General features: G+C 44.1%; 3 protein-coding genes and 1 pseudogene across 3 annotated transcripts; 3 read left to right on the top strand and 1 right to left on the bottom strand.

Moving 5' to 3' along the window:
- The first annotated feature begins 2,224 nt into the window (after window positions 1–2,224).
- LOC147960891 (uncharacterized) lies at window positions 2,225–3,666 on the top strand. The gene is made up of 2 exons (XM_087537316.1): window positions 2,225–3,302; window positions 3,623–3,666. The coding sequence occupies exons 1-2, from the start codon at window positions 2,552–2,554 to the stop codon at window positions 3,664–3,666; spliced, it is 795 nt and encodes a 264-aa protein (XP_087393442.1). The 5' UTR covers window positions 2,225–2,551.
- Window positions 3,667–19,140: 15,474 nt separating this feature from the next.
- LOC147960890 (uncharacterized) lies at window positions 19,141–20,774 on the top strand. The gene is made up of 3 exons (XM_087537200.1): window positions 19,141–19,641; window positions 19,785–20,079; window positions 20,734–20,774. Exons 1-3 carry the CDS (start codon window positions 19,573–19,575, stop codon window positions 20,772–20,774), a joined length of 405 nt encoding a protein of 134 aa, XP_087393326.1. The 5' UTR covers window positions 19,141–19,572.
- Window positions 20,775–22,928: 2,154 nt separating this feature from the next.
- LOC125519163 (polyubiquitin-like) overlaps window positions 22,929–27,546 on the bottom strand; it is a 278,280-nt pseudogene continuing 273,662 nt past the window's right edge.
- On the top strand, window positions 24,634–27,290 carry LOC147960889 (uncharacterized). The gene is made up of 3 exons (XM_087537535.1): window positions 24,634–24,898; window positions 25,643–25,863; window positions 26,724–27,290. Exons 1-3 carry the CDS (start codon window positions 24,634–24,636, stop codon window positions 27,279–27,281), a joined length of 1,044 nt encoding a protein of 347 aa, XP_087393661.1. The 3' UTR covers window positions 27,282–27,290.

The following is a 27,546-nucleotide window of genomic DNA, read 5'->3' as shown; positions in this document are numbered from 1 at the left end:
CACTAACGAGTTAAATTCCTGCATTCTTTCTTTTTTCATTGTCATCATGTAAATTGTGAACTTAATTTTTGATGTTTTTGCAGAGAAAGTTTCAGGATGAAATCGTTTTGAAGGCAAAGAACTCCAGTGTTTTATGTTTGGATGGTACGAAAGCTCAAGTGAAATCGAGCCTGATGAAAGTAATTGCAAAGTTGCGGCAGTTTTGCTATGACTATGGGGAGCGTGTTGATGTCTCATCTATCTATGGACCTGGGAGCGAGGTATATACTCCACCAGGAGTAGGTACATTCCATCTTGAGGTCTTACACTGCAAAAAATCCATCAACTTTCCAATTTTGGCAAACAAGTTATATTTCAGAGCCTTCAGAAATGATCACGGTATGTTTGTATTCAAAAAAGAGAAGGATTTTATATGTGATGAGGATACACTGTGCTTGACTTTACGGGTAGTTATACCGCTGCTGGCGTTGGTGGGCATAGTGTCAGTGACACATGGGTAGGAGCTGAAGCCCTCAGACACGCATTTCATGTCATATCCAAGTGCGACGGAAGGTCTACAGATTTATTGAAGCAAGCTATCAAAATCTTCGTAGTTCATATAGCTGAAGCTGCACGCATCCAATGCGTTCTCAATGCAGTTTGCGAATCAATTACTGTTGCAAGGACTTATCTAGATACGCCTAATTCGCAACCTACCTGTGCACCATCTAGTGAGCCAGAGGCTGCTCTTTCAAGTGAGACTGAGGCTGCAGTTTCGCCAGCCGCTTCTCCACCTCCGACCGCTACTGAGGTTGCTCCTTCAAGTGAGACTGAGGCTGCAGTTTCACCAGCCGCTTCTCCACCTTCGAGCGCTACTGAGGTTGCTTCGTCACCAGCTCCTCCACCATCATATTGGATTCAGACTTACGGACATTACTCAAGTGAAGCTAAGAAAGCAATCAACATGCAACTGACCCACAACAAGAAGCATATCATTGTTAGTAAGGGTGATATCAGATAACATCACTGGATGATATCTTGAAACAGATCAGGATATTATCCCGGGAAGCGCACAAGGTGGGTGTATTTGCACATCAAGCTGACGACTCACTATTGGCACTACCAAAAGAGTTTTTGCCTGATGCCATTGGGAAGGAGATAGGCTATCCTTATGCTCTATTAGAGGAGTGGAAGACCGGCAAGATTTTTTAGAAGGCTTTGCAGCAACTGAACTTGATTGCCTCAGGATCAAATGAAAGAATTTCATGATTCTATGACACCCAACAGGATCACAGGCTTAGAAATGGGACTCCGTGGTGATATGGCATGTGGCATACGCAGGGTAGCTTTTGACGGCTGCTCCTTGGTGATGATTGCTCAATCATCTGGGGCGCCTACAACCAGAGTGTAGTGTTTTGCTATCTCTAAATCTAGTATGGATGTTTAACGTGAATGTAGTTGTTGTAAGTGGCTAGCATCTTTTAAGTGGAACTGTAAGATGTTGTACATTTACTTTTCTTCATGAAATAACACTGAGCTCTCATGTATGGTTAATAAAGTTTAAATCTGTTGCCTTCCTTACTACCCTACAATGACATTATACTTGAAAGATACTTGTTGGTGTATGAATACTGTAATTAGGTGACTTCTTAGGGACTAAAATGTAAATTGTACAAACAAATATAAATGAGTACATAGAGAAGGGATCGGTGTGGAATGATCCAGAGTTTCCCCAAATCCTCTTCATGCTCCCTCAAATCCCTAGCTCAAATCACTCAAATCTCATATGATTTTCAACATGGCATCGGAGCAGGTTAATCTTCTCTGTTTTTTGTTGTGATTTCAACCTACTGCGGTGCTGTGTTGCCGTGATTTTTGGCTATCGGTGGTGATTGTTGCGCACTCGAGCTGCCGTCCGGTGTGGCTGAGCGTACTCCTGGTATTTGCCATACTCTGACGCTGGGAAACTGCTTGGTGCGGCTGTTCCTGCCGAAGGAGTAAGCTGGCTTGCTATTGCTGATTGTGGTTGCTTTTGGTCAACTGTGATTAGTGTTGCCGTATATCTCATCTCTGCTTGGTGGCCGGATTAAAATACTTCTGCTACTTGTGTGCATTCGAGAGTACTAGTACATTTAGTTGCCATCGACTCTGCTAGTACTTTGCTTTTGTGCTGCTTGTGTGTTGTTGCTGGTGGAGTGCTGCAAAAGAAGTCCTGTGTGACTGGCTCTTTTGGTGGTGGTAAATCATGGCAGATCCAACCAAGGAGAAGTCAGGGGATAGTAGTGTGGATAAGTTATATGAAATTTTTAGCAAAGTATTTGAGCAGCAACAACAACTCAAATTGGTTCCTGAAGCAGTCAAGTATGCGCTTGAGCCTAATCCGGTGAAGTTGGCTGGACCGGGCAATTACATCAGTTGGGCACGACATGCCCAGTTAATCCTGAGTTATCATGGTTACGAAGAATTGCGTAGTGCTGATGAAAGTGGCACTAGCACAAAACAGATCAATGACAGAGTGTTGGTCTGGTTATTAGGAAGCATGGAACCATCAATTTGAGAGCAAGTTGAGACTATGACCACTGTATCTGAAGTGTGGAGAGCTTTAGAGAAGCAATTCTCAGGAAAATCAAATAAGATGCAGGCTACTCGCATCATGCAGGAGTTGACTCACTTAAAGCAAGGCTCAAAATCAGTGACTGAGTATGCTGGTGAGATAAAGAGATTGTACAGGGAGTTGCATTATTACCATCCATTTCAACCCGTTGACAAGAATGACATGGCTATTCACCATACCTGGTTTGAACCATTTGTGGGCAAGCTCTTCCTTGATGGCCTGAATCAGGAATTTGACCTCCGTCGTCAGCTAATATTCTCCAAAACTGAATGGCTAAGCCTTGACGATATCATCTCTAGTGTGATTGAGGAGGAGACTCGTCTTATTCAACCCAAGGAGCATGGTCAGGAAAATTCATATGCACGTGCAGCCCTATCCATACAAGCTCGCCATGCTCCAAGGCCGTTTGGTAAAATAGATAAAAGCAAACTATTTTGCAACCATTGCAAAAGGACCGGACATGCAAAGGATATGTGTTTTGAGCTGCATGGCTATCCATCTTGGTGGGAAAAAGGGAAGTCTCGGCTAGGGGGAGTTCAGGGAGCAAGTAAAAGACATGCTAATCTCACTACATCCACAAGGGAGCTGCCAGTGGTAGATGTGCGAGCTCTTGAGGATTTCACTTCCAAGCTTAGACTCTCAGAAGGCTCCTCTTCCTCTCAAGGTTCATCTAAAGTTGAGTCTAGCCTTCATATCACTTCTGACCAAGGTATGCCAAATCATCAGGTCCACACTTCTCGAGCACAACCAAAATCTTGGATTATTGATACAGGAGCTACTAACCACATGACAGGAGTCTCGAATTTATTCACTTCCTATACACCTTGTTCTGGTAAGGACAAGGTACGTGTAGCTGATGGATCCATGGCACCTATTACAGGACGTGGATCTGTCAGGTGCACTAAGACATTGTCCTTATCCCCTGTCCTACATGTTCCAAAATTTCCAGTCAATCTCTTGTCCGTTAGCTCTATTACTCAATCCCTTAATTGTAGATGTTGGTTTGATCCTACCTGTTGTGCTTTTCAGGACATAGACACAGGGAGATTGTTGGCGACTGGGACCGTGCATGATGGACTCTACTATCTTGATGAAGGAAGTGATGAAGTTGCTTTTGCATCATGTCTGTCTCCTGGTCAAGAACTACTACTACACCATCACAGGCTTGGACATCTTTCTTTTGTGGCATTATCTCATATTTACCCTTCTCTTTTTAAGTTGTCTCCCAGGGAGCTCCTGGTATGTGATGCTTGTGAATTGGCTAAACATACAAGGGGTTCCTATCCTAGTATAGGTTTAAGAAGTGACAAACCATTTGAAATGATTCACTCTGATGTTTGGGGACCCTGTGAGGTTCACTCCATTTATGGACATCGATGGTTTGTAACTTTTATAGATTGCTTTAGTCGTTACACTTGGCTTTATCTTTTGAAGCGTAAGAGTGACGTGTTCTCGGGTTTTAAAGATCTATGTGCTCTTATTAAAAATCAACATGGGGAAACTATTAAAACTTTGCGTTCAGATAATGGAACTGAATATGTCAACCAAGAATTTGGACAGTTCCTTGCCTCAAATGGCATTGAACATCAAACGACCTATGTTAACACTCCAGAGAAAAATGGTGTTGCAGAGCGTAAAAACAGACATCTGCTTGAGGTTGCACGCTCACTTATGTTTACAATGAATGTGCCTAAATTTCTTTGGGGGGAAGCAATAAAAACTGCAACATATTTGATAAACCGTATGCCTCTTCGGGTTCTTGGTCATACGACACCTGTTGAGTGTCTCTTGAAATCTAATGATTTTGTAGTTCCTCCGAAGGTCTTTGGGTGTGTTTGCTTTGTGCACGACTATAGGAACTCTGTTGGAAAATTAGACCCTCGTGCTCTCAAATGTGTTTTCATGGGTTATTCTGCCTCCCAAAAGGGTTATAGATGTTGGTGTCCTTCGGAGCGTCGTTTTTTTGTGAGCATGGATGTGACGTTCCGTGAACATGAATCATATTATGGACCAACAAATGACACTGGCATTGCCTTATCCCCACCTGAAGTGCAACAAGAGGGGGAGAGTGATGATGGAGGCCCTCCATTAAGCCCTATTCTTGTTTCCACTTCAGGTGGGTTACCCATTCTTGATAATGCTCAAAATCAGGGGGAGGAGACAAATAATGATGGGTGTATTAATGGTTCTGGTCATGGAGACATACAAGATACAATGGAAAATACTTCACTTCCTTCTCAAGAGGGTGAGCTTACCATGCATGAGGACCCATGTACTAACACTAACTCTTCTAGTTCCATTGCTCCTATTAGCACCGCAAGGCAAAGTGATAACCAATTATCTACTCATACTCCTCAAGATGATCAACCTATTGCTTTGAGGAAACCAATTAGAAATCGAATCATCCCAGGACAGCTCAAAGATTTTGTTGGACCTAAACATGACATAGCGAATTTCATTTCCTATGATTACTGTAGTCTACCATTCAAAAGCTTTATTGCCTCTTTAGACTCTGTGTCCACACCATCTAATTGGAAAACTGCTATAGAGGACCCAAAATGGAAGGAAGCAATGCTTGATGAGATGTAAGCCTTGGAGAAGAATGGGACTTGGGAGCTCGTGGATCTACCACCAGGCAAGCAACCTGTAGGATGTAAATGGGTCTTCACTATTAAGCACACTCCTGAGGGTAAGGTGGAGAGATATAAAGCACGCCTTGTTGCAAAGGGCTACACACAAACATATGGAATCGATTATGAAGAGACCTTCGCACCAGTGGCAAAGATGAATTCAATAAGGACGCTAATATCATGTGCTATAAACCTAGGTTGGTATATTTATCAGATGGATGTGAAGAATGCTTCCCTTCATGGTGATCTTCAAGAAGAGGTATATATGCATATTCCACCTGGGTTTGAGTCGAGTCAAACCATTGGAAAGGTGATGCGCTTGCATGGCTCTTTGTATGGCTTAAAGCAGTCACCACGAGCTTGGTTTGATCGGTTTAGACAAGCCATGCTAAAAAGGGGTTATCTTCAAAGCAATGCCGATCATACACTATTTTATAAGCACACTGATGGCAGAGTGGCAATCCTTATAGTGTATGTAGATGACATTGTGGTTACTGGAGATGATTCCAAAGAAGTTGCAGGTCTGAAACATCACCTTGCACAGGAGTTTGAAGTGAAAGACTTGGGACAACTAAGATACTTTCTTGGTATAGAGGTCTCACGAGGATCAAAGGGTATCTTCCTCTCACAACGGAAGCATATCTTGGATCTACTCAAGGAAACAGGTGAAGGAAATATGCCCTAGAGACAATAATAAAGTTATTATTTATTTCCTCATATCATGATAAATGTTTATTATTCATGCTATAATTGTATTAACCGGAAACATGATACATGTGTAAATACATAGACAAATATGTCACTAGTATGCCTCTACTTGACTAGCTCATTAATCAAAGATGGTTATGTTTCCTAACCATAGACATGTGTTGTCATTTGATTAACGGGATCACATCATTAGGAGAATGATGTGATTGACTTGACCCATTCCATTAGCCTAGCACTTGATCGTTTAGTATGTTGCTATTGCTTTCTTCATGACTTATACAAAGTTCCTACAACTATGAGATTATGAAACTCCCGTTTACCAGAGGAACACTTTGTGTGCTACCAAACGTCACAACGTAACTGGGTGATTATAAAGGAGCTCTACAGGTGTCTCCGAAGGTACATGTTGAGTTGGCGTATTTCGAGATTAGGATTTGTCACTCCGATTGTCGGAGAGGTATCTCTGGGCCATCTCGGTAATGCACATCACTATAAGCCTTGCAAGCAATGTAGCTAATGAGTTAGTTACGGAATGATGCATTACGTAGCGAGTAAAGAGACTTGCCGGTAACGAGATTGAACTAGGTATTGGATACCGACGATCGAATCTCGGGCAAGTAACATACCGATGACAAAGGGAACAACGTATGTTGTTATGCGGTTTGACCGATAAAGATCTTCATAGAATATGTAGGAGCCAATATGAGCATCCAGGTTCCGCTATTGGTTATTGACCGGAAACAGTTCTAGGTCATGTCTACATAGTTCTGGAACCCGTAGGGTCCGCACGGTTAACGTTACGATGACAGTTTTATTATGAGTTTATAAGTTTTGATGTACCGAAGGTTGTTCGGAGTCCCGGATGTGATCACGGACATGACGAGGAGTCTTGAAATGGTCGAGACATAAAGATTGATATATTGGACAACTATATTCGGACACCGGAAGTGTTCCAGGTGATTTCGGAGAAAACCGGAGTGCCGGAGGGTTACCGGAACCCCCCGGGAACTAATGGGCCTTGTTGGGCCCTAGTGGAGAGAGAGAGGGGCCGGACAGGGAAAGAGGCGCGCCCCCTCCCCTTGAGTCCGAATAGGACAAGGAAGGGGGGGCGCCCCCCCCCTTGCCTTTCCCCTCTCCCACTCCTTCCTTCCCCCTCCTTCTTGGATTAGGAAAGGGAGGGGCAAACCTACTTGTGGAGTAGGTTTCCCCTTCCTAGGGCGCGCCACCCCCTTGGCCGGCCCCCTCCTCCTCCCTCCTTTATATACGGAGGAGGGGGGCACCCCATGACACACAAGTTGATCTTCGTGATCGTTCCTTAGCCGTGTGCGGTGCCCCCTCCACCATATTCCACCTCGGTCATATCGTAGCGGTGCTTAGGCGAAGCCCTGCGTCGGTAGAACATCATCGCCGTCACCACGCCGTCGTGCTGACGGAACTAATCCCCGACGCCCTACTGGATCGGAGTCCGGGGATCGTCATCGAGCTGAACGTGTGCTGAACTCGGAGGTGCCGTACGTTCGGTACTTGGATCGGTCGGATCGTGAAGACGTACGACTACATCAACCGCGTTGTCATAACGCTTCCGCTTTCGGTCTACGAGGGTACGTGGACAACACTCTCCTCTCTCGTTGCTATGCATCACCATGATCTTGCGTGTGCGTAGGAATTTTTTTGAAATTACTACGTTCCCCAATAGTGGCATCCGAGCCAGGTTTTATACGTAGATGTCATATGCACGAGTAGAACACAAGTGAGTTGTGGGCAATACAAGTCATACTGCTTACCAGCATGTCATACTTTGGTTCAGCGGTATTGTGAGATGAAGCGGCCCGGACCGACATTACGCGTACGCTTACGCGAGACTGGTTTCACCGTTACGAGCACTCGTTGCTTAAAGGTGACTGACGGGTGTCTGTCTCTCTCACTTTAGTTGAACCGAGTGTGGCTACGCCCGGTCCTTGCGAAGGTTAAAACAGCACTAACTTGACAAACTATCGTTGTGGTTTTGATGTGTAGGTAAGAACGGTTCTTGCTCAGCCCGTAGCAGCCACGTAAAATTTGCAACAACAAAGTAGAGGACGTCTAACTTGTTTTTGCAGGGCATGTTGTGATGTGATATGGTCAAGACGTGATGCTATATTTTATTGTATGAGATGATCATGTTTTGTAACCGAAGTTATCGGCAACTGGCAGGAGCCATATGGTTGTCGCTTTATTGTATGAAATGCAAACGCCCTGTAATTGTTTTACTTTATCACTAAGCGGTAGCGATAGTCGTAGAAGCAATAGATGGCGTAACGACAACGATGCTACGATGGAGATCAAGGTGTCGCGCCGGTGACGATGGTGATCACGACGGTGCTTCGGAGATGGAGATCACAAGCACAAGATGATGATGGCCATATCATATCACTTATATTGATTGCATGTGATGTTTATCCTTTATGCATCTTATCTTACTTTGATTGACGGTAGCATTTTAAGATGATCTCTCACTAAATTATCAAGAAGTGTTCTCCCTGAGTATGCACCGTTGCGAAAGTTCTTCGTGCCGAGACACCACGTGATGATCGGGTGTGATAGGCTCTACGTTCAAATACAACGGGTGCAAAACAGTTGCACACGCGGAATACTCAGGTTAAACTTGACGAGCCTAGCATATACATATATGGCCTCAGAACACGGAGACCGAAAAGTCGAACGTGAATTATATAGTAGATATGATCAACATAGTGATGTTCACCATTGAAACTACTAAGAAAACGCAGCAAGTTTTACATTTCCTTTTTCTTCATCTGTGTAAAACGGGAGATGCATGTCAAGGAAGCCCAACAGCTAGCTAGTGTATACAGACAAAAATAAATCCTTTAGCTGGAGGAATCAGGCTACAGACTAGTAGTTGGACAGTCCATGAATAATGGATCCATAAACAGGCTTAATGAAACAAACAAAATAATCTATGTGTATCATACATACCCTATATTTTAATTTTTATAAGCCATAAAATTCCAAATTACTTTCAGGTACAAAAATGCGTAATGTTTTACTAGGCTGACAGTACCTTCAGATCACCGGGCATTTTGGCCGCCAAAGCCTCAGCAAAGTCCGTAATTGCCTGATTCAGATACATAACTGTGGAGTGCGAGTGCTGTATCTTCTTTGCCTGGTTGACAATTGCTTCAATCACATCAGGATGGCAGTGCCCACAACAAACGGTTGCAATGCCACCGAAAGCGTCCAGGTAACGGCGACCATCATCGTCGAACAGGTACTGCATCTTTCCATCGACTATGTCCAACTGCAATAATTGTTGAGTGAAACAATAATCAATTTTCAGTGCTGAAATCACAACTTGTCTTGCATGATACTAGCTTTCCACACTTAATCAACAAACCACACCCTTAGTCCTGGTCAGACTATTACATTGAATCCAACAGAAATTACCGAGAGAGATATTGAAGTAACAATATCTAACTTTTTGTCCTATTGCACTGTTGTCATGAAAGCATTATAGATTTCAAGGTGATCTGAAAGAGCTAGCTGACGAAAGTGTTTCCTCCTTGCATTTTTGTTGTTGTGTCTTGTAAATCAGTTATACCTTCACATAAAAATATATTTTACACATGATATATGTGTTGCTCTGAGTACAGCACACTTGCAAGAGATTCTTTTCCTGATGGTCTCTCCAAAACAAATCAACTTCACAGCAGCAGTGACATATAATGTGGTCTCTTCAACTAGTACAGTATATAAGTAGTATTTTTCTGTTGGAAATTTATCACTGGCTGCTTCAACAGTTTTACTCCCTCCGTAAAAAATATAAGAGCGTTTAGATTACTAGTTTATAGTGATCTAAACGTTGTTATATTTCTTTACAGAGGGAGTAGAAAGTAATAACTTGAGTTTGCTTGAATCAAAAACTGATTTAATCATACAGAAGAAACTGAACATCCAACCAGTTTCAGTCAATCAGTGGATGTACATGTAGATTTGGGGGTAGAGAGGGGCAGCTCACCACGTACGCCGCTCGTAATCCCCAGCACGTGCTGGAGAGGAGGCAGGGGCTGTTGGTCCTTGCTCCTCTGGCCGCTCTCCATGGCTGCGCCCTGGGAGGGAAGAAGCAACCGGAGGAGGGGTGCGTGGTGGAGGAGAAGTAGCCTGACGTGGACCGGCGGCGGATGCGCCGTCGTGGCCGCTCGGACCTCCTCTGCTGCGATTTGATTAGGGTTTCAGACGCCATGGCCGCGGGCTGGGGCTTCGGGCGCGAGGAGGGCTGTGGAGGTTGGGCGCGGCCGGCGGCTAGGGGTGGAAGGAGGAGGAGGGCGCCGTGGCGGTGGTGGTGGAAGGAGAGGACTCCTCTGCCGGAGCGTGGTTGCGATGACCGAGCTGCTCGATTGGATCTGGATCCTGCTAGGAAGAGAAGGGAGGAGGAGAGGTGGGGGCGCCGGTGGTGAGGTGGAGAGCGGAGGTCGCCGGTGTGGTTGGGCGAGAGGATTTGGTCGGCGGCTGGTTTTGGGTTTGGGGAGAGGAGGAGGAGGAAGACAAATGCGGCTGGAAGTTGACTGGGGGTTTGGGTTTGGTGGACTGGTGGATGGCCACAGATTTTCAACTTTGTTTGAACCCCAAAATTTCACGACGCCGCGGGATAAGGCTGGTTGTAATGGGGAGTATCATATACTAGTATCATGCATATGCATATGATACTAGTGTATGATACTACCTCTCTAATGCATAATATCATATATTAGTATCATGTAGTACTCTATTTATTGCCATGCATGACACAAAGTAGCATAGCATTTAATATGATACGGTATCATGATATGATACTACACTCTCTCTTTCTTCATTTAATGCTATGACACATCATCAAAATTGCTTAGTTGGCATGCATGATATTAAGTATGATACTACCATTACGACCAGCCTAAGGCAAAATACGTGTGAGGCACGGGCGGGATAATTTGGCACGAGCGAATTGAGCGGGATATTATGAGGTGCGCGCGCTACGGATGGAGTGGCGTGGTTTGTTCAGCCTTTTAGATAGATAGTTGTGATTAGTCAGTGCGACCTTCACACAAAATCGAACTCTTCTACAATCTATCGGAGCCGCGCATCCATGTCTGATGAAAGACATAGTAGGAGAGGACCTCAAATACTGTGTTCACGTGAAAAGACCACAGGAGGGTCTCATCCAAAACCAATTTATGGATACAAAATTAACATGGAACACGGAAACCACTGCTCACACCGAACTCTAATTTTGTGTGCGCGCCATAACCATGGCCATAGGTATGACTTGACACCGCTGCCTGGGTAGCACATGTCATCGTGTACTTACAATTGAAATCATCTATTTTTTTCCTTTTTCAACGCTTTGTCAAAAAAGGAATTTATTATACTGGATGCCCTAATCGCGGGAGCGAGAGCGAGAGCAGGACCCGGAATGTTTCCAGAGAAAATTTAGGCGGGACATGTAAAAAAGTTGGGCAAGAAAATATAGTTGAGTGTTAGTTGCACGGGACCCAGCACCGGGAGTGGGAGGGGCGCATGCGATCTCAAGCGTCGGGTCCGGCCTTCTAGGTGGTCCCCTCTCGAACCGATCTGAGTCACCCGACCCCATCTGATAGAAGAGAGTTAGGAGAGGACCCGACTTATTTCATTCACATGGTTGACAACGGGGGTCACGCTGAATGCCGGGCAAGTTTCAGATATAGCTCAGCCTAGCCTATGAGCGAGTGTTGATTCCTTTGTGATTGGTCAATCGCAACCTCTTGCGAGTCAATCCCCATCTCTAGCCTCCGGCCCACATCCAAAGGATGAGAGCGGGGGCCAACACAGTGCGCGAGAAATTGGGCGGTAAATATGTTGATCTCGAAACTTGAGGTATAAAAAAGAAAAACCAAAAAAGGTGTGATTATCCTCAGGCAAGGAGAGCTTGAAAATTTTTCTGGGATTTTATGTTGAATTTCCATTAGGGTTTGTTGGTGATCATCATCATGTCCAAATACAGATTCTTGAATTTGTTTTTTATTTTTTAGATGACTCTTTTTTGGTTTTTTATTTTTTTTAAACACAGTACAGACGCAAAGCGGTCATACACATACTCAAAAAGAATATGTCAAGGCAACAAACCCACGCATGTACTCTCTTCGTTCTAAAATAGACGACTAAACTTTATACTAACTTTTAACTGTAGTACGTGAGTACGTACTTACTGCTGTAGTAGCGAGGAGGTGAATCCATCGCAATCACGCGCGCACGATGACGCCACGCCTTTACCTTAGCGAGCGAGAGTACCCTCCGGTCCTTTTTACTCTGCAGATTGGATTTGCCGAAAGTCAAACTTTGCTAAGTTTGACCAAATTTATATTGGAAATTATTAGCATCTATAATATCTAATATATATATAATATGAAAATATATTCCAAGATGGATCTAATGATATTGGTGTTGTTATGTGAATGTTAATAATTTTTTGTATAAACTTGATCAAAGTTGAATGAGATTGACTGCAGACAAACCTAATATGCAGAGTAAAAAGGACCGGAGGAAGTACCTCAAGTTTTGTGTTTTGATTTGATTTGAAGAGACAGAAGAAGAGATAGATGCATGCATGGCTGGCTGTCTCTGGAGCATCCTTCGTCGCGACCACTCCTCCCTCCCAAAAAACCAAGATAAACAATGCATGCATGCATGTCGTGGCTCATCTAGGTCGTTACATCTCTTGCAACCACATGGAATGGAATGGAAGATACGATGAGCTAGCTACATCTCTTTGTCGTCGTTGTCCATGGCCTCCGGCTGGCCATCCTCCAGAGCGCGCACCCGCCCACGTATCCTCCGCAGCTATTTCCTTCGTTTCAAAATAGATGACCCAATTTTGTACTAACTTTAATAGATTCTACCTATTTATAAAAATATAAGACCTTTTTTAACGTCCTATATTTTGATAGGGAGGGAGTAGCCATGTGTACTCCAGTTAGGATGGTGTATTAGATGGTGCATGTAGGCAGGGCCGGCCCTGGGGAGGGGCGGGGGGGGGGGGGGGGGGGGGGGCGCCCCGGGCCCCCCAAAACTAGGGGCCCCCTCCTAGGTTCGCTGGTAGGCCATGGCACAGATCGCACAAATCAAAACTTTCAGTCAGCAGGCAGCCACACGAGCCCATTGTCGTTCCTCTTTTCTTTCCGTGCGATGAACGTAGACAGGCCGAGATAATAAGCCTGGCCCATAGCACTAGAGGCAATACCGTCATTGGCATATTAGCGCACGACGCCCATCTCGTTTCCCCCTCGTTTTACGCCCACGCCAGACTCCAATCTCGAATCGCGGCAAGACCACCATCGGCACCGATGCGGCGGCGGCGGCGATTGAGAAGGAGTACTCCTGTAGAGTTGTCATCAGGTTCTGGTAAGTATTGCTTCGCTCTTTTTTGGACAAAATCCTGTGGCATGTGGGGATGTATGGATTTTGTGGTTTCTAGCCCTCCTTCCTTGCCACCGGCAGAAAAAATCATAGCCACCATGAGCAGGAGTTTCCACAAGCAATTACAAAATTAGGATCTTTGACGTCATTGTTCAATTATGAATTACTTCCTCTGTAAATTAATATAAGAGCATTTAGATCATTAAAATAGTGATCTAAACACTCTTATATTAGTTTACGGAGGGAATACTAATTACCGGCACTGTTGACTCCAGCAGCAAGTCAAGTACCAACCTTAGCTATTCGGACGTAGGTAGATGCGCGTGTGTGGCTAATTAGTCACGCGCGCATGGAGCAAGCTATAGAAGTTTGTTTGTTTGTTTTGTGTACGATGAATCAATTTTTGATGAGATCGGTGGGTAAAGCAAAGCAGGAAGTGATTCGTGAAATGTACGTACGTACTACATAGTACGTAGCATGCATGCATCGACTGAGTGCTTGATTGGTTGATTGATTGACTGATGCTAGGCCTAGCTAGCTAGTGTTGTGTTTTTTCTTTGGATTTGGATCCGATGATCCAATCCAATTCAATCAATAAGAGGAGATGGAGCGACCAGCCACGACGAGACTCGATCTTGGCGATTGAATCGATCGACGCGGGCGTAGCTCACAGCGTGGTTTCGGCCGGCGTGATGGATGGATCCTAGCTAGCAGGCTTTGAGATCCTGGCTAGTGTAATAGCGAGCGAGCGAGCCAAGTAGCTAGGGCCGGCGGCAAAGGTTGGCCGGAGTCGGCGTCTCTCGGTCTTGTTGTCTCGATCGTTCAAAGAAGAAGAAAATACTCGGCTTTCAAATTTGATGGAGCTCGTGGATGGGTGTGGCGGCCGAATTAAGGATCGCCGGAGTCGGAATAGGGGAAGAAAAGAAGGCTGCTCCCTCCGGTGTTCCGGTCAGCTTAATTTGTCTCTCTCCATTGTTGTCTTGTGCAAAGAAGAAGAATAAAAAGACTGAGCTTTTCAATTTGAGGTAGCTCGCTAGCTGAGCTCGTCGGCGGACTGGAGAGCATGAGTAGGAGGTGGAGCTCGTCGACGGCGGCGGCCGAAGGAGAAAGAGGAGACCTTTATTTTATTTATGGAGAGTGCTTGCTTCGTCATGGTGGGGCGGCCGGATGAGTCGCGAGCCGGAGCATGCATGCATGGGCACGCACGCGGAGAGATCGTCGGAGCCGCGCCGACGCCGGCGGAGGGTTCCTTTCCTTGGCTCAAACCGCGGGCGAAGCTGGACGAAGACGACGCACGTACGTACGCACAGGGCGTGTGGAGGGAAAGAGAGAGAGAACAAGGAGTCGTCGTAAGTGGGTCCCGCCCATCAGGGAATTCGTTCGTTCCATGCAAAAAAAAGGGGAATGGAGATGGAGATGGGGATGGAAAAGAAAAGAAAAGAAAAGAAAAGGAAAACATTAACCGCGGATGCGCGCGTGGAGATGGAGATGGAAACGGAGAGGCAAATTCATCCATCAGTTTTGTTTTGGTTGGAGGCAAGGCAACAACGGAACTGTCGTGCAAACGATCCAAGCTGCTCTGATGCGTTCCGCTCGGTCAACGCACGCACGGTGAGGTGATCAAGTCGCCGGCTCGCGCGCGGAACAACCTCCATCCATCCACCTACGTACATTGTCAATGTCCCTTGCCCTCGCAAACTTGGGCGTCGACGACATCGTCATGTGCCTCCCCACATGTGACGGCCGGCTTTTCCCGCTCCTCGTCGACCTGCCCAACAGCCGCCGGTGCCTCCACATCGCCATCGCCATCACCGACACGCTTGGTGAGAGCCCCTTCCCGCTCTTCTCCTTTAATTTGACAAGAAACTTTTATTTCCCATAGCAATCTTGATCTTGTCCGGATTTTAATTTCACCTGAGTGCTTGGAAAACAGAGTCTGAAAAAACTTTTGCTGGTAATCTGTTTCAGTTAGGAATCTGAACTGATGTAGGAAGGATTATAGACATCAGTAAAAGTTGCTGAATCAAACCAGTAGGTGCCCAACAGGCACGACATTATACTAGAAAGAAGGTTGTTTGTTGGGGTGAAAATCATTTCATAATTTAAAAATCCACACTGAACCTTGATATGGAAAACTATTGTGCTTTAATTCAGATGATTCAGTTCTTCAATTTAATACCATATATGCCGTTAGTGGAAAACTTCTGAACTTGAAAACCCAAATCAGTTCGGTCTGCCTACTTCAGCTTCACAAAGAAGATAATGATTTCTGTTTTTAGCCCACTGTATCTGTTTCGAGTACCTGTGACATCAGCTTGTTTTGAGGTTTTGTACATCAGCTTTTCTTTTTTTATCTTCTTATTTAAACTTGTCGCAGTACCTGTGACACTTCATGCCTAACTGCTTAACTATTTTTCTGCTAATTCAGCCCACGCGGCGCTGCGGTTCACGGATGTCGATGCAGAGTAGAGAGATACCAGAGCCAGGACCCCTAGCTAGAAGTCGCCTTCAAAAGCGTCGCCGCCTCGGATACGATGACATTAGAACCCAGTTCCTTCCGTTGAGATATGGGTTCAGGAAAACCCAGCATTTGTTGTGTTTCTGCTAGCTAAACTTTGGTTTGTTCTCCAGACAGACAGTATATAAGAAACATATTTGCGTTGGCATCACGGTTCTAATATTCAGAAACTGTTTGAACAATGATGCGGCGACATTAGTCTGTAATGTGTTGACAATGGCCACTAGTTTAACGTTGCTACCTGCATTTCTCTTAGATGAAGCATGTGGTGTTGACAGAGACACAAATGTGGTGGTTCTTGCAGTTACTTGAGCACTTGAGTTCCGTTATGCTGCTGAAAGTTTCAGTCCATCAGCAGAAAATGAATTTTGTGTTTTGTCAAAGATCGAATTCTGAAGATGGCGATGCTGATGCGCCCGGACACTCTGCCTCAAGTTTCAGTCATATGCTAATGCACCTATATTTACTCAACTGAAAGCAAAAATTGAAAATGCCGGCGCTTGCTGCCTTTTGCTGCGCACCTGGTGTTCCTTGCATTGTATATTTGGTTTAGCATGTTGTAAATCTTCTGAATAACATGTGAACGAAATTTAGGTTTTATCCCATAGCACTATAAGAATGCTAGTTTCTGCAGATTACATTGTTTGCATGCTTTGTACATCAGCTGATTTTTGTTTAATAAAATTAAGAAATTCTTTATCTGCTGCAATAGTTGTATAACAACTTCCGGTAAGCAATTGCGGAGCATCTTTTGCTTGCTTCTTGTTTTTCTCTCACATGTTTGAGTTTGGATGGAACCCAGAAAGGTCGCAGGGGTTGTAAAAGTCGCGTGGATTTCGTCGTCAAATTTTGTGTTCCATTTTCAACAGATTGGCTACAGTTTGGTTGAATTTGGACAGTTGAAAGATAGTGTACTTACTAGAAGCGGTTGCGCGCCTTGCCACGCCGTTTTTGGAACAAGTGTTTGTTCAGTATTGGAATGCTTACATTCAAGACTGTAACTTCTATGGACCGGCTTCTTGTGTCGATGTCAGCTCCCTTTGTGATGACATTTTAACCAGGGAAAAGAATATTCGCCTTGTAAACTTATCTGTAATCACTCGACAAAGAACTTACCAACTGTAGCTAGTTTATACTCCCTCCATCTCAAAATAAGTGTCTAAACTTTATACTAACCTTAGTACAAAGTTATAATCAAGTTGAGACACTTATTTGAGGACGGAGGGAGTATTCAGTAATAGAAGCGAGTCACGCTCTATTATACTTATTCTGGAGCAAGCTAGTTTAGAGAATCGACCATAATTTTGTCAACGCCATTCTAGTTCTACAGTACATTCAATAAGATAAAATGCACCATCAGAAAACATTAATTTTGCCCCTTAGGCATGTCGGCCAAACATATTGTGCCGCATGGTGCATAGGGGATGGCACCCGCAAGGTATGGGTACGGGTGGAGCCACCCCATAACCTTACTCGTTCACCCTAAACTTACCTATCACCCATACCCATACCTGTCAAGGGTAAAACTTTTTCCCATACACATCACCTGACAGGGTATATGGGTACCTGTGGGTAAAAATACCCACATTTACAACACATCAAATTTAACAGAAAATAGTTGTAGAAATCAACATATATCATAAATTATTAATAGCAATACATTTTAGACAACAATGTACAACAACACATTCTCATAAACAAAAAAATACTTGCCTATAAAGAACCACATAAAAATGTTAAACAACACATAATCATAAATAACAACACATGGTCATACAATTTAAGTTCAGAAAATCATGAAAATATAGAGATAATTTGACTGCACATTAGAGGTTTTTACCTAGCATGTTTAGGGGGGAAACTTAATATGTTAGGATATTAAAAAAACACTTGTCAACATTTTAAATGGGTACATGGGTACACGGGCATTGGTTATATGATCCCATACCCGTACCCTCTCTACCCGATGTGTATCATATTTTCCCATTTAAGTACCCATGGGTAAATTTATGTCCCATACCCTCACCCTAATAGGGTTTTTACCCGCAGGATACCCGGGTAATGGGTACCCATTGCCATCCCTACTGCGGTGTGGAAAACCAAACCAAACGAAAATCAACATTTCCTTAAGGTGACATGTGCTCGTTGATAATGATCACATCATTAAAAAAATACCACAAGGATGGCATCAACATAAACACCACACTAAACTAAATTTTCCAAATAATATTTTTTTGGAAAATTTAGAGAGTGAGTAATAATGGTGAATATATATCATTTTACAAGATGAATTTTGACATTAAAATGATGCTAAAAGGTGATCATCATTAAAAAAATTGCCATGAAATGACATTTAACATTAATGCCACTTGAATTTTTAATACATTTTCCAATTGGTTCGACCGTACTCAAAAAAATCAAACATGATTTTAGCATAATACTATCAGACAACTAGATTTATTTTCAATGCATAAACACAGAAAAAACTGAAACAATTTAGAAAGCACTAAAGATAAATAAAATGACTGATACCATAATTAGGCCCATTATAACCCACGGAAAAACATTACAAAATTCTCTCATCATTAAAGTAACTTTCAACATAAATTTGGGCTCATATTTCTCATTTGAATAGTGCATAAATAATTTACATTTTCATAATATAACATAAAATACACTAAAAACATTTTCATAACTCAGCCCAAAACCTATCAGTGTTATATATTAACTTAACTGGCCCAACAAATAAATTCACCCAAAAGGAAAACCATTTTCTACTACCATAGATATAGAGTCAAACCAGGCCGAAGCCTGGAGGCGAAATTGGTGAACTTTTCTAAAATTCATGAACTTTTTTTCTTAGAGTTCGTGATCTTTTTGAACTTCATGAATTTTTAAAAAAAATTCATCTGTAGAAAAAACACAGGGTTTTTTCTGTTCGAGACAGAGCCTTTTTTGTTTTATTAGGGGTGTTCGAGACAGAGCCGCGTGGCCTTGTTGGAAGTTGATCTTGGCATGCGGGCCACTGGATGGAATTCCTAGGCCCAAAAGCCCGCAAACCCACCGGCTGACGGCTTCTTGAAATACTTGGCCTTGGCGCCCGAACGTAACAGTCTCGACCAACAGCTTTCGCTTCTCATCTTCTCCCCGTCGCCGGAGCTCCAAGAAGCCAAGAACCCACCATCACCATCCCCGCCCCTCCTTCCCCGCTCGGTTTCCCTCTCCACCGCGCGCCTCCGCTCCCCAGCGGCACCGGCCTGCGACAGATGGATCAGTTCCATCACGGCCACCACATGCGGCTGCGCAACCCCGTGCGCGACGCGTACCTGCACGCCGACGAGGACGGCCACGGCGTCTCCCTCCACCACCGCCGGGATTCGATGAACGTGGCCTGGGCCCATCTGGTCGAGGGTGACGACGCGCATTACCTGCACCTCCACAGCGCCGCCTACGGCCGCTACCTCGCCTCGACGACCGCGCCAGCGCCGCTCGGCCACCGCGGGCTCCGCGTCGAGCAGCGGAACTAGAACCACACGGATGAGACCGCGCTCGTTTGGCTGGCCGTCCTGTCGGACTCTGGGGACGAGGTCCTGCTCCAGCACTTCAACGGCCGCTTCCTCCACGCCAACGGGAGGTACCTCCCCTGGAACGACGGCGCCAGCGTCGACTACATCAGCGACATCCACCGAGTTAGCACGATGATGCACTGGGCCATGGAGCACGTCCCCGCCAGGGAGGCCATGCCTCCCCTTCCACCTCCGACTGGGGTGAGTGAGCCCGCCATCACCATGCCCGCTTCTTGATTGATTCTCCTTGACTTAATTTCAGCCGCAGAGATCGCAAATTCTTGGCTCTGTTCTTGCCGAATTTGCGTCTTCTTTGGCTTCCTGATCTCAAATTCGTATTGCAGCTTCCCTTCCCCGCCGCCATGGTGCCGTCGCGGGTGATCACGTACGCGTGGAGGAGCTACCACGGGGACCTCCTCGCCAGCGGCACGATCGTGTTCAGGGGGAGATCCGTGTTCCGCCTGAGGGAGGAGCTGGCCGGGCGGCTGGGCCTGGGCGTGGGCCTCCTTGCAAACTTGGGCGCCGACGACATCGTCATGTGCCTCCCCACATGTGATGCCCGGCTTTTCCCGCTCGTCGTCGACCTGCCCAACAGCCGCCAGAGCCTCCACGTCGCCATCGCCATCACCGAGACGCCCAGTGAGAGCCCCTTCCCGCTCTTCTCCTTTGGCAAGAAACTCTTATTTGCACTAGTCTTGATCTTGTCCGGATGTTTTTTTGGGGGTTTCATTTAAGTTGAGCGCTCATCTGCCCGTGCTTGGAAAACAGTCTGAAAAACCTTTGCTGCTGTTTCAGTTAGGAATCTACTGCTGTAGGATTGTACTAGACATCAGTAAAAGTTGCTGAATCAAGTCAATAGGTGCTCAACAGGCACCACATTATGCTTGTCTGAAGGTTGTCTGAAGCCAGTTGTTTGTTGGGGTGAAAATCATTTCATAAGTCAACTGAAGGTTGTCTGATGCCACACTGAACCTTGATATGGCAACTATTGTGCTTTGATTCAGATGATTCAGTTCTCCAATTTAATACCATAGGCCGCTAGTGGAAAACTTTCTGAAGTTGAAAACCCAAATCAGTTCGGTCTGCCTAGTTCAGCTTCATAGAGAAGATCATTTCTGTTTTTAGCCTACTGTAACCGTAACGCCTGGGCAAAATTCAGGTTCTGTTCCACAACACATTACATTGTTTTGAGGTTTCGTACTTCAGCTTTCCTTTTGATCTTCTTATTTAAACTTGTCGCAGTACCTTTGAAACCTCATGCTTAACTGCTTAACTATTTTTCTGCTAATTTAGCCCACGCGGCGCTGCGGTATGCGGATGTCGATGCAGAGTAGAGAGATGCCAGAGACAGGGCCCCTAGCTAGAAGTCGCCTTCAAAAGCGTCGCCACCTCGGATACGATGACATTAGAACCCAGTTCCATCCGTTGAGATATGGGTTCAGGAAAACCCAACATTTAATGTGTTTCTGCTAGCTAAACTTTGGTTTGTTCTTCAGGCAGTATATAAGAAACCTATTTGCGTTGGCATCACGGTGCTAATATTCAGAAACTGTTTGATCAGTGGTATGGAGACATTAGTCTGTAGTGTGTTGACAATGGGCACTATTTAACCATTGCTACCTGCATTTCTCTTAGATGAAGCATCTGGTGTTGACACAAATGTGGTGGTTCTTGCAGTGACTTGAGCACTTGAGTTTCGTTATTCTGCTGAAAGTTTCAGTCCAACAGCAGAAAATGATATGTGTTTTGACAAAGATTGAATTATGAACATGGCGATGCTGAGGCGCCCGGACGCTCTGCCTATAAATTTCAATCATTTTCACTAGCACCTATAATTCTGAACATGGTGATGCTAATGCACCTATATTTACTCAACTGAAAGCAAAAATTGAAAATGCAGGCGACTTGTTGCATTTTGGTGCGCGCCTGGTGTTCCTTGCACTGTTATTTGGTTTAGCATGTTGTAAATCTTCTGAATAACATGTGAACAAAATTAAGGTTTTATCCATAACACTATAAGAATGCTAGTTTCTGCAGATTACATTGTTCACATGCTTTGTACTACATCAGCTGACTTTTTGTTAAAAAAATAAGAATATTTTATTTGCTGCAATAGTTGTATAATAACTTTTGCTAAGAACTTGCGGATCATTTTTTGCTTGCTTCTTGTTTTTCTCACATGTTTGAATTTGGATCAAACACAGAAAGGGCACAGGGTTGCAAAAACCACGTGGATTTCGTCGTCATATTTTGTGTTCCATTTTCAATAAATTGACTACAATTTGGTTGAAATTTTGGACAGTTGAAGGATAGTGTACTTACTAGAAGCGGTGGCATGTTCTCGTTGGTAATGATCGCATCATTAAAAAAAATTACCACAAGGATGGCATCAACATAAACACCACACTAACTAAATGTTCCAAATAATATGTTTTGGAAAATTTAGTGAGTCATAGTGGTGAAAAATATACCATTTTACAAGATGAATTTAGAAATTAAAATGATTGTAAAAGGCGGTCATCATTAAAAAATGCCATGAAATGACATTCAACATTAACACTACATGAATTTTTTAAATACAATTTCCCGTTGGTTCAATTATATTCAAAAAATTCAAACATGATTTTAACATAACATCACACAACTAAATTTATTTTCAGTACATAAACATAATAAAAAAACTCAAACAACTTAGAAATCACTGAGAATAAAGAAAATGATTGATAACATAATTAGGTCAGTTACCCACAGGAAAACATTATAAAACACTCTCATCCCTAAAGTAATTTTCAACATAATTTTGGGCTCATATTTCTTATTTGAACAGTGCATAAATAATTTTCATTTTCTTAATATAGTAGAAAATACACTGAAAAACATTTTCGTAACTTGGCCCAAAACCTATTGGTGGCATATTAACTTTCTGGCCCAGCAGATAAATCATCCAAGGGACAAAATCATTTTTCTGCGGCCTAATTCAACTTTTTTAGGTGAGCGGCCTAAGTCAACCTGGGCCGTAGCCTGAACTCGAAATTGGTCTATACTAAAGGCCTGCCAGCATTCCCGCGTAGTTCTCGTCCATCTGATCTGATCAGATGGTCTCCGCCATGCCTTAGTGATAAAAATTTCATATCTTTTATAGGGTAGTGCAAGTAAGGTTATGCAAACAGCGAGGCTATGTTTGGCTCAAATCAAAATATCATATCTTTGCTTTAGTGGATCGCTGGTAGTAACATACTCCCTCTGTTCTAAAATAAGTGACATTTATTTAATACAATTTTGTACTAAATCAGAACATTTATTTTTAGACGGAGTGAGTATGAACCGATGGAAAAAGAGTACATGTAACCTCATAAATTATGGCTTTAAAAAGGTAAAACATTATTGTTCATAAAGTTCCATGCAAAATCATATCCCCCCCCAAAAAAAAAACCATACGTAACAAATTGAACCAAAGCTACACCCTCATGGAAAAGCTTACACGGACTCTAGCAGGCGCCGCTCCTGAGCGCGAGCGCGAGGTGGAGCACGTCGCCGCCCTTGACCTTGTAGTCTTGTGACGTCTTATCGTCGACCATCGGCTTGCCGACGAAGATGAGCCTTTGCTGGACAGGCGGTATGCCCTCCTTCTCCTCGACGTGCTCCTTGATCCCCGTTGACCGTGTCCGCGGGCTCGATGTCGATCTCCTTGCCGGTGAGCGTCTTGACCTTGATGATGGTGCCGTCGTGGAGGCAGAGCACAAGGTGCATCGTCGTCGACTCCTTCTACACGTTGTAGTCGGCCAGCGTGTGACCGTCGTCCAGCTGCTTCCCGGCGAAGATGAGTCGCTGCTGGTCTGGTGGGATCCCTTCCTTGTCCTGGATCTTGGCATTGACGTTGTCCGCGGTGTCACTGCTCTCCACCTCCAGCGTGATGGTCTTGCCCGTCAGGGTCTTCATGAAGATCTGCATCGTCCCGAGCGAGTTGCGACTTGGGTCGTCGAAGCTTCACTGGGCGGCCAAAAGGCTTGTGCTTCGTTCTCTTCTGGGTTGCTTCGGTTCGACGGGATCGTGTCATGAGTGTGAGAGTCGATGGGTTCATGTAGATAGACTATATATAGACTAGCAGGCAGAGGCGCGACGTCACGGACTTGGCTAAAAATTTCGGCAGCATAACGCATTGGGAAGAATCCAAGTCAGTAAGAATGGCAATGCCATGTTATTCATTCCAAAATTTATCCATGCACGCAAGTCGGTCAATACACCACACTCGAATGGGTGCCGTCCTGTTGGGCCGCATGGGCCGCTTGTGTTCGTGTACTACGTCCCTCGGCAGTAGATCGATCTAGGTCAGAGGATCTCGTTCCGACTTTTGCAGTTGATCACACCACAAGAACGGAGGACATTTGGCGGCCCCTCGCGCTTCTCCCGGGCGCCATCGTTGTCGTCGAGGTCGAGGTAACGACGACCTTCTGCATGCATGCCGAGACCTGCGTGTGGGCTGTTGTGGACGTACGCCTTGTAGACGGGGCCGGTGGAAGCCGCCCTCACCGATGAAGTTGGGAATTGGGAGTGGACAAGTTCTTCATGACGAACTTTGAGCTCATCTAGGCAGAAGGCGTGCATCCGCGTCAGGTCCTTCCAAGGACAGTTCCCGCCGCCGCGCGCTCAGATGCCAATCCCCCGTCAGATTTCTCGTCTCCTCTGGCGGCCTGGGCGTCGCCATCTCTCATGACCCACCGCGCCGCCTCTCCTCTACCTCGCGACCTCTCCTCTCTTTCATGGCCTCCGCCCCGCCTTACTGGTCGCCACCACCGCTTCCGTTTGCACGCCGAGCTTTCCCTCTCATGATGGTTCCAGATCCACCCGTCCGTCGTGTTTCCCGGTATGTACGTTCTCATCATCTGATGCCAAATTTTGCGCCTTTAGTTTCTTTTCTTGCTATAGTTTTGGATCTGGATTCTGACCAACTGTGGGTTTTTACCCCTTTGAATTAATTATCTGCGCGTATATTCGAGAAAAATCCCTTTTAATCATCCTGCGTGTGTTGTTTTCTGTAAATAATATAAGGCAGGAGGTGTGGGGTCTTATACTAGTTAATCCCACGAAATAAAAGGGGAACCGAAAAAGAATTGAATTTTTTTGTTGGGTGCTCAGATTATTTGCTCTTTATTCTCTTTGGTGATAGATAGATTTCCTCGTGGATCTCGGAGCATGACTAGTGGGACAACCTTGCAAGATATGAATGCTATAGCCAGCAAACATGATGCATCTTCAAATATTGTGGACATCTCTGGTTGTGATGAAAATGGAAGGAGCGCAACCAAGGATAGAAAGAGGGCATTGGTAGCAAGCGATTCCGAAGATAATGATGTACTTGACCTGGGAATTATTCCAGAAAGCACACACCGTGATGGTTCTTTATACAGGAACACTCATTCGTGGAAAAGGGATTATAATGTTGATGACCGTAGTGAGAGTAAGTAAATAATCTCTCTTTACCTATTTCAATTTGTTACAAGCACCTTTTTCAAGCTATAGTGTCAACTCATGTGTTCTCTGTTGAAATCATCTGGCTATTTTTCTTTACTTTCCTTAATTTTACAAGTTAAATGTAGATGCATTGGCATTCAGGAGTTGCATTTGTTAGGTTTTGCCCTTTTTGTTGTCACCATGTACCGTACAGAAATATGTTCATAAATTGCATTTTTAGCACATATTTTTGTACCATGAGCGTTGAAGTAGGTTTAGTTGCTCCCAAGTATGCACGATGGAAAATTATGATTTTTTATTATATAGACTGTGATGTTATCTACCATCAAAATAAAAAAAACTAACTTACAATAAGACTTCTAGAAAGTGAAACAATAGGATATTTTCATGAAGGGCTGAATTGACTTGTTTTAGTAATTCTTGGGGTAGACATAACAAATAAATAAGTTTAGGGGGTTATGAAATAATCTGGGAGGGTGAAATGGACCTTTACTTGCTGACATGATGAAATGTTACCCGCTTTTTCTTTGGGTTTCCTAAAACAGAAACCTTTGATGGAGTGAAATTCATAGTAAAAAGAACATTAATAATTTTCATTTGGATGAAAAGGAAACTTCCAATAGGGCCATGGAATCCTCTAGTGACACGCTTACTTTTTGTATGACGACTATTTTTTTCCTGTATTGTTTTCCATTACAATTTAATTTATTTCTTTACTTTTTTTATGAAGCTCGGCTACCAGATCCCACAGATTGCGACATCCGCAATGGAGAATGCATTCGGCATCGACCTAATCGCGTGTTACAAATTTTCTCATTAAAGTTGGCTGAACTTACTGTGGATCTTGGCCCAGTAGAGTTGTATGGATACATAGCAGTGCGGGATTATCTGGATACATTGCGTAATTATGTTGTCAATATAAGCAGGGATGATCCCATCCTTGTGAAGCAGGTGCAAATCCATACTTACCTACGATTATTTCAAGCAATAAGTCTACTTAATAACCCCCTCAAGTATAAAACAATGTATTTGTCCAGCATTCCATATGGTATAAAGTACCCACTGGGGAAGTTCTCACATTAGGTGGATGTTGCAGTGTGGGCGAAACCATATGAGGAAATGATTTATACAGTATGGAATGGGGGGGGGGGGTCAAATACCTGACTTATGACAAATCTATTCATTTCACATTGTAAGGCCAAACCTAGTGTATGTATGGAACAGCGAGCACTCTCAAGTCTTGTGATTTATCTGTACAGACCTAGCAGAATGGTAGTTTGGATTGTTTAGGCCACCATTACACCAAGTTTATATTGTGGAAAGGTGATTTACTATGAGAAACTTATAAATTATGGAACTAAGTGAGTATATCATGTATTCCAAACAAAATCAAACAGAATAGTTCGGGCTCTTAGTTGCTACTTAACACACCAGCATGAATCATTGCATCACTATTAAGTCATTTTGTTTTCTCTTCTCATTTCGACATGCTTATGTAACAATTGGGATCTGAACAATGTCAAATAAATACTGAGGGCCAATTTCCCCTCCCAAACACTGGTGTACACTATGTAACCAGTCAGTTTGATATGTGGCAAAGATGTTGGTCAGCAATTGTAAAGTATCACAAAATTAATGTTGCAAGTAAAACAGCTTAGAGAAGTACACCCTCTGTTCCTAAATGTAAGATGTGTTTTGGTAGTTCAATTTGAATTGCCAAAACGTCTTACATTTAGAAACAAACGTAGTATAAAGCTTTAGTTATTTCTCACTTCCATATGAAGAGCTACTAAACAGTAACAAATTTGTAGGGTTCTCTCATCGACATGGCTGGCCCTAAGCGAGGGATAGATTTGATTTCCACTATTCTAGTGGAATATGACATGAGGATCAAGGTAGGTGAGGAAGAAAGGGATGATTACCAGCTGATTGATGGTGTAACAGACATAGCCGACCTGGGCCCATGGAATTGTGCATTGAAAAAACGCATCCAAGGCGACTGTGGTGCGGTTGACTTAACCATAGCACGTGTTGATGACGCAGTCATGGCGAATATTGAAGTTGCCGTGTCAGAAGTGCAGAGCAGTTTTCATCTGCGCTTGCGCTGTTTTATCGGTGGTTATAACGAAGGAATTCGGCTCTTCAATGGTACAGTTGGCGAGTCACGTCATTTAAAGAGGTCTGTGGTTGCTGTAGTGGATGGTTCCACTCTGGTTTTGAAGTTCAAGGTGGCCTCGGGGCCATCTAGTTCAGTGGAACGATGTTGTTCCTTCAAGGCAGACACGCATGGACTTGATACTCGAGAGATAAAGACTGGTTTTGGGTTGATCTCAGTGAAGGTGACTTGGTCGACTTTGCTTACCGTCTAGTAGGCTTATTGCAGGGCTTGAATAAAGTTTGTCGAAAAGTTGTGTCTGAGGAATGGGCCAAGACCCGGTCAACAGTCTAGAGTGAATCGTACGTGGACACTCTTGAACTGTTTAGGGTATCTTTACATGTTTCTGGTTAACATGTTTCAGTACTATTACCTGACAATTCTAGCCATTTGGGGTACACTGGTTCTGGTATCTGTACATAGTGTTGTTCATGCTCAGTAAGAGCATCTCAGTCGCTTTTGACTATTTGGAGGGCCAA

The sequence above is a fragment of the Triticum urartu genome, chromosome 7A (assembly GCF_056163025.1).
Source record: "Triticum urartu cultivar PI428250 chromosome 7A, HENAU_Tu73, whole genome shotgun sequence".
Taxonomy (NCBI): domain Eukaryota; kingdom Viridiplantae; phylum Streptophyta; class Magnoliopsida; order Poales; family Poaceae; genus Triticum; species Triticum urartu.
This window is presented reverse-complemented; position numbering and strand designations above follow the sequence as displayed.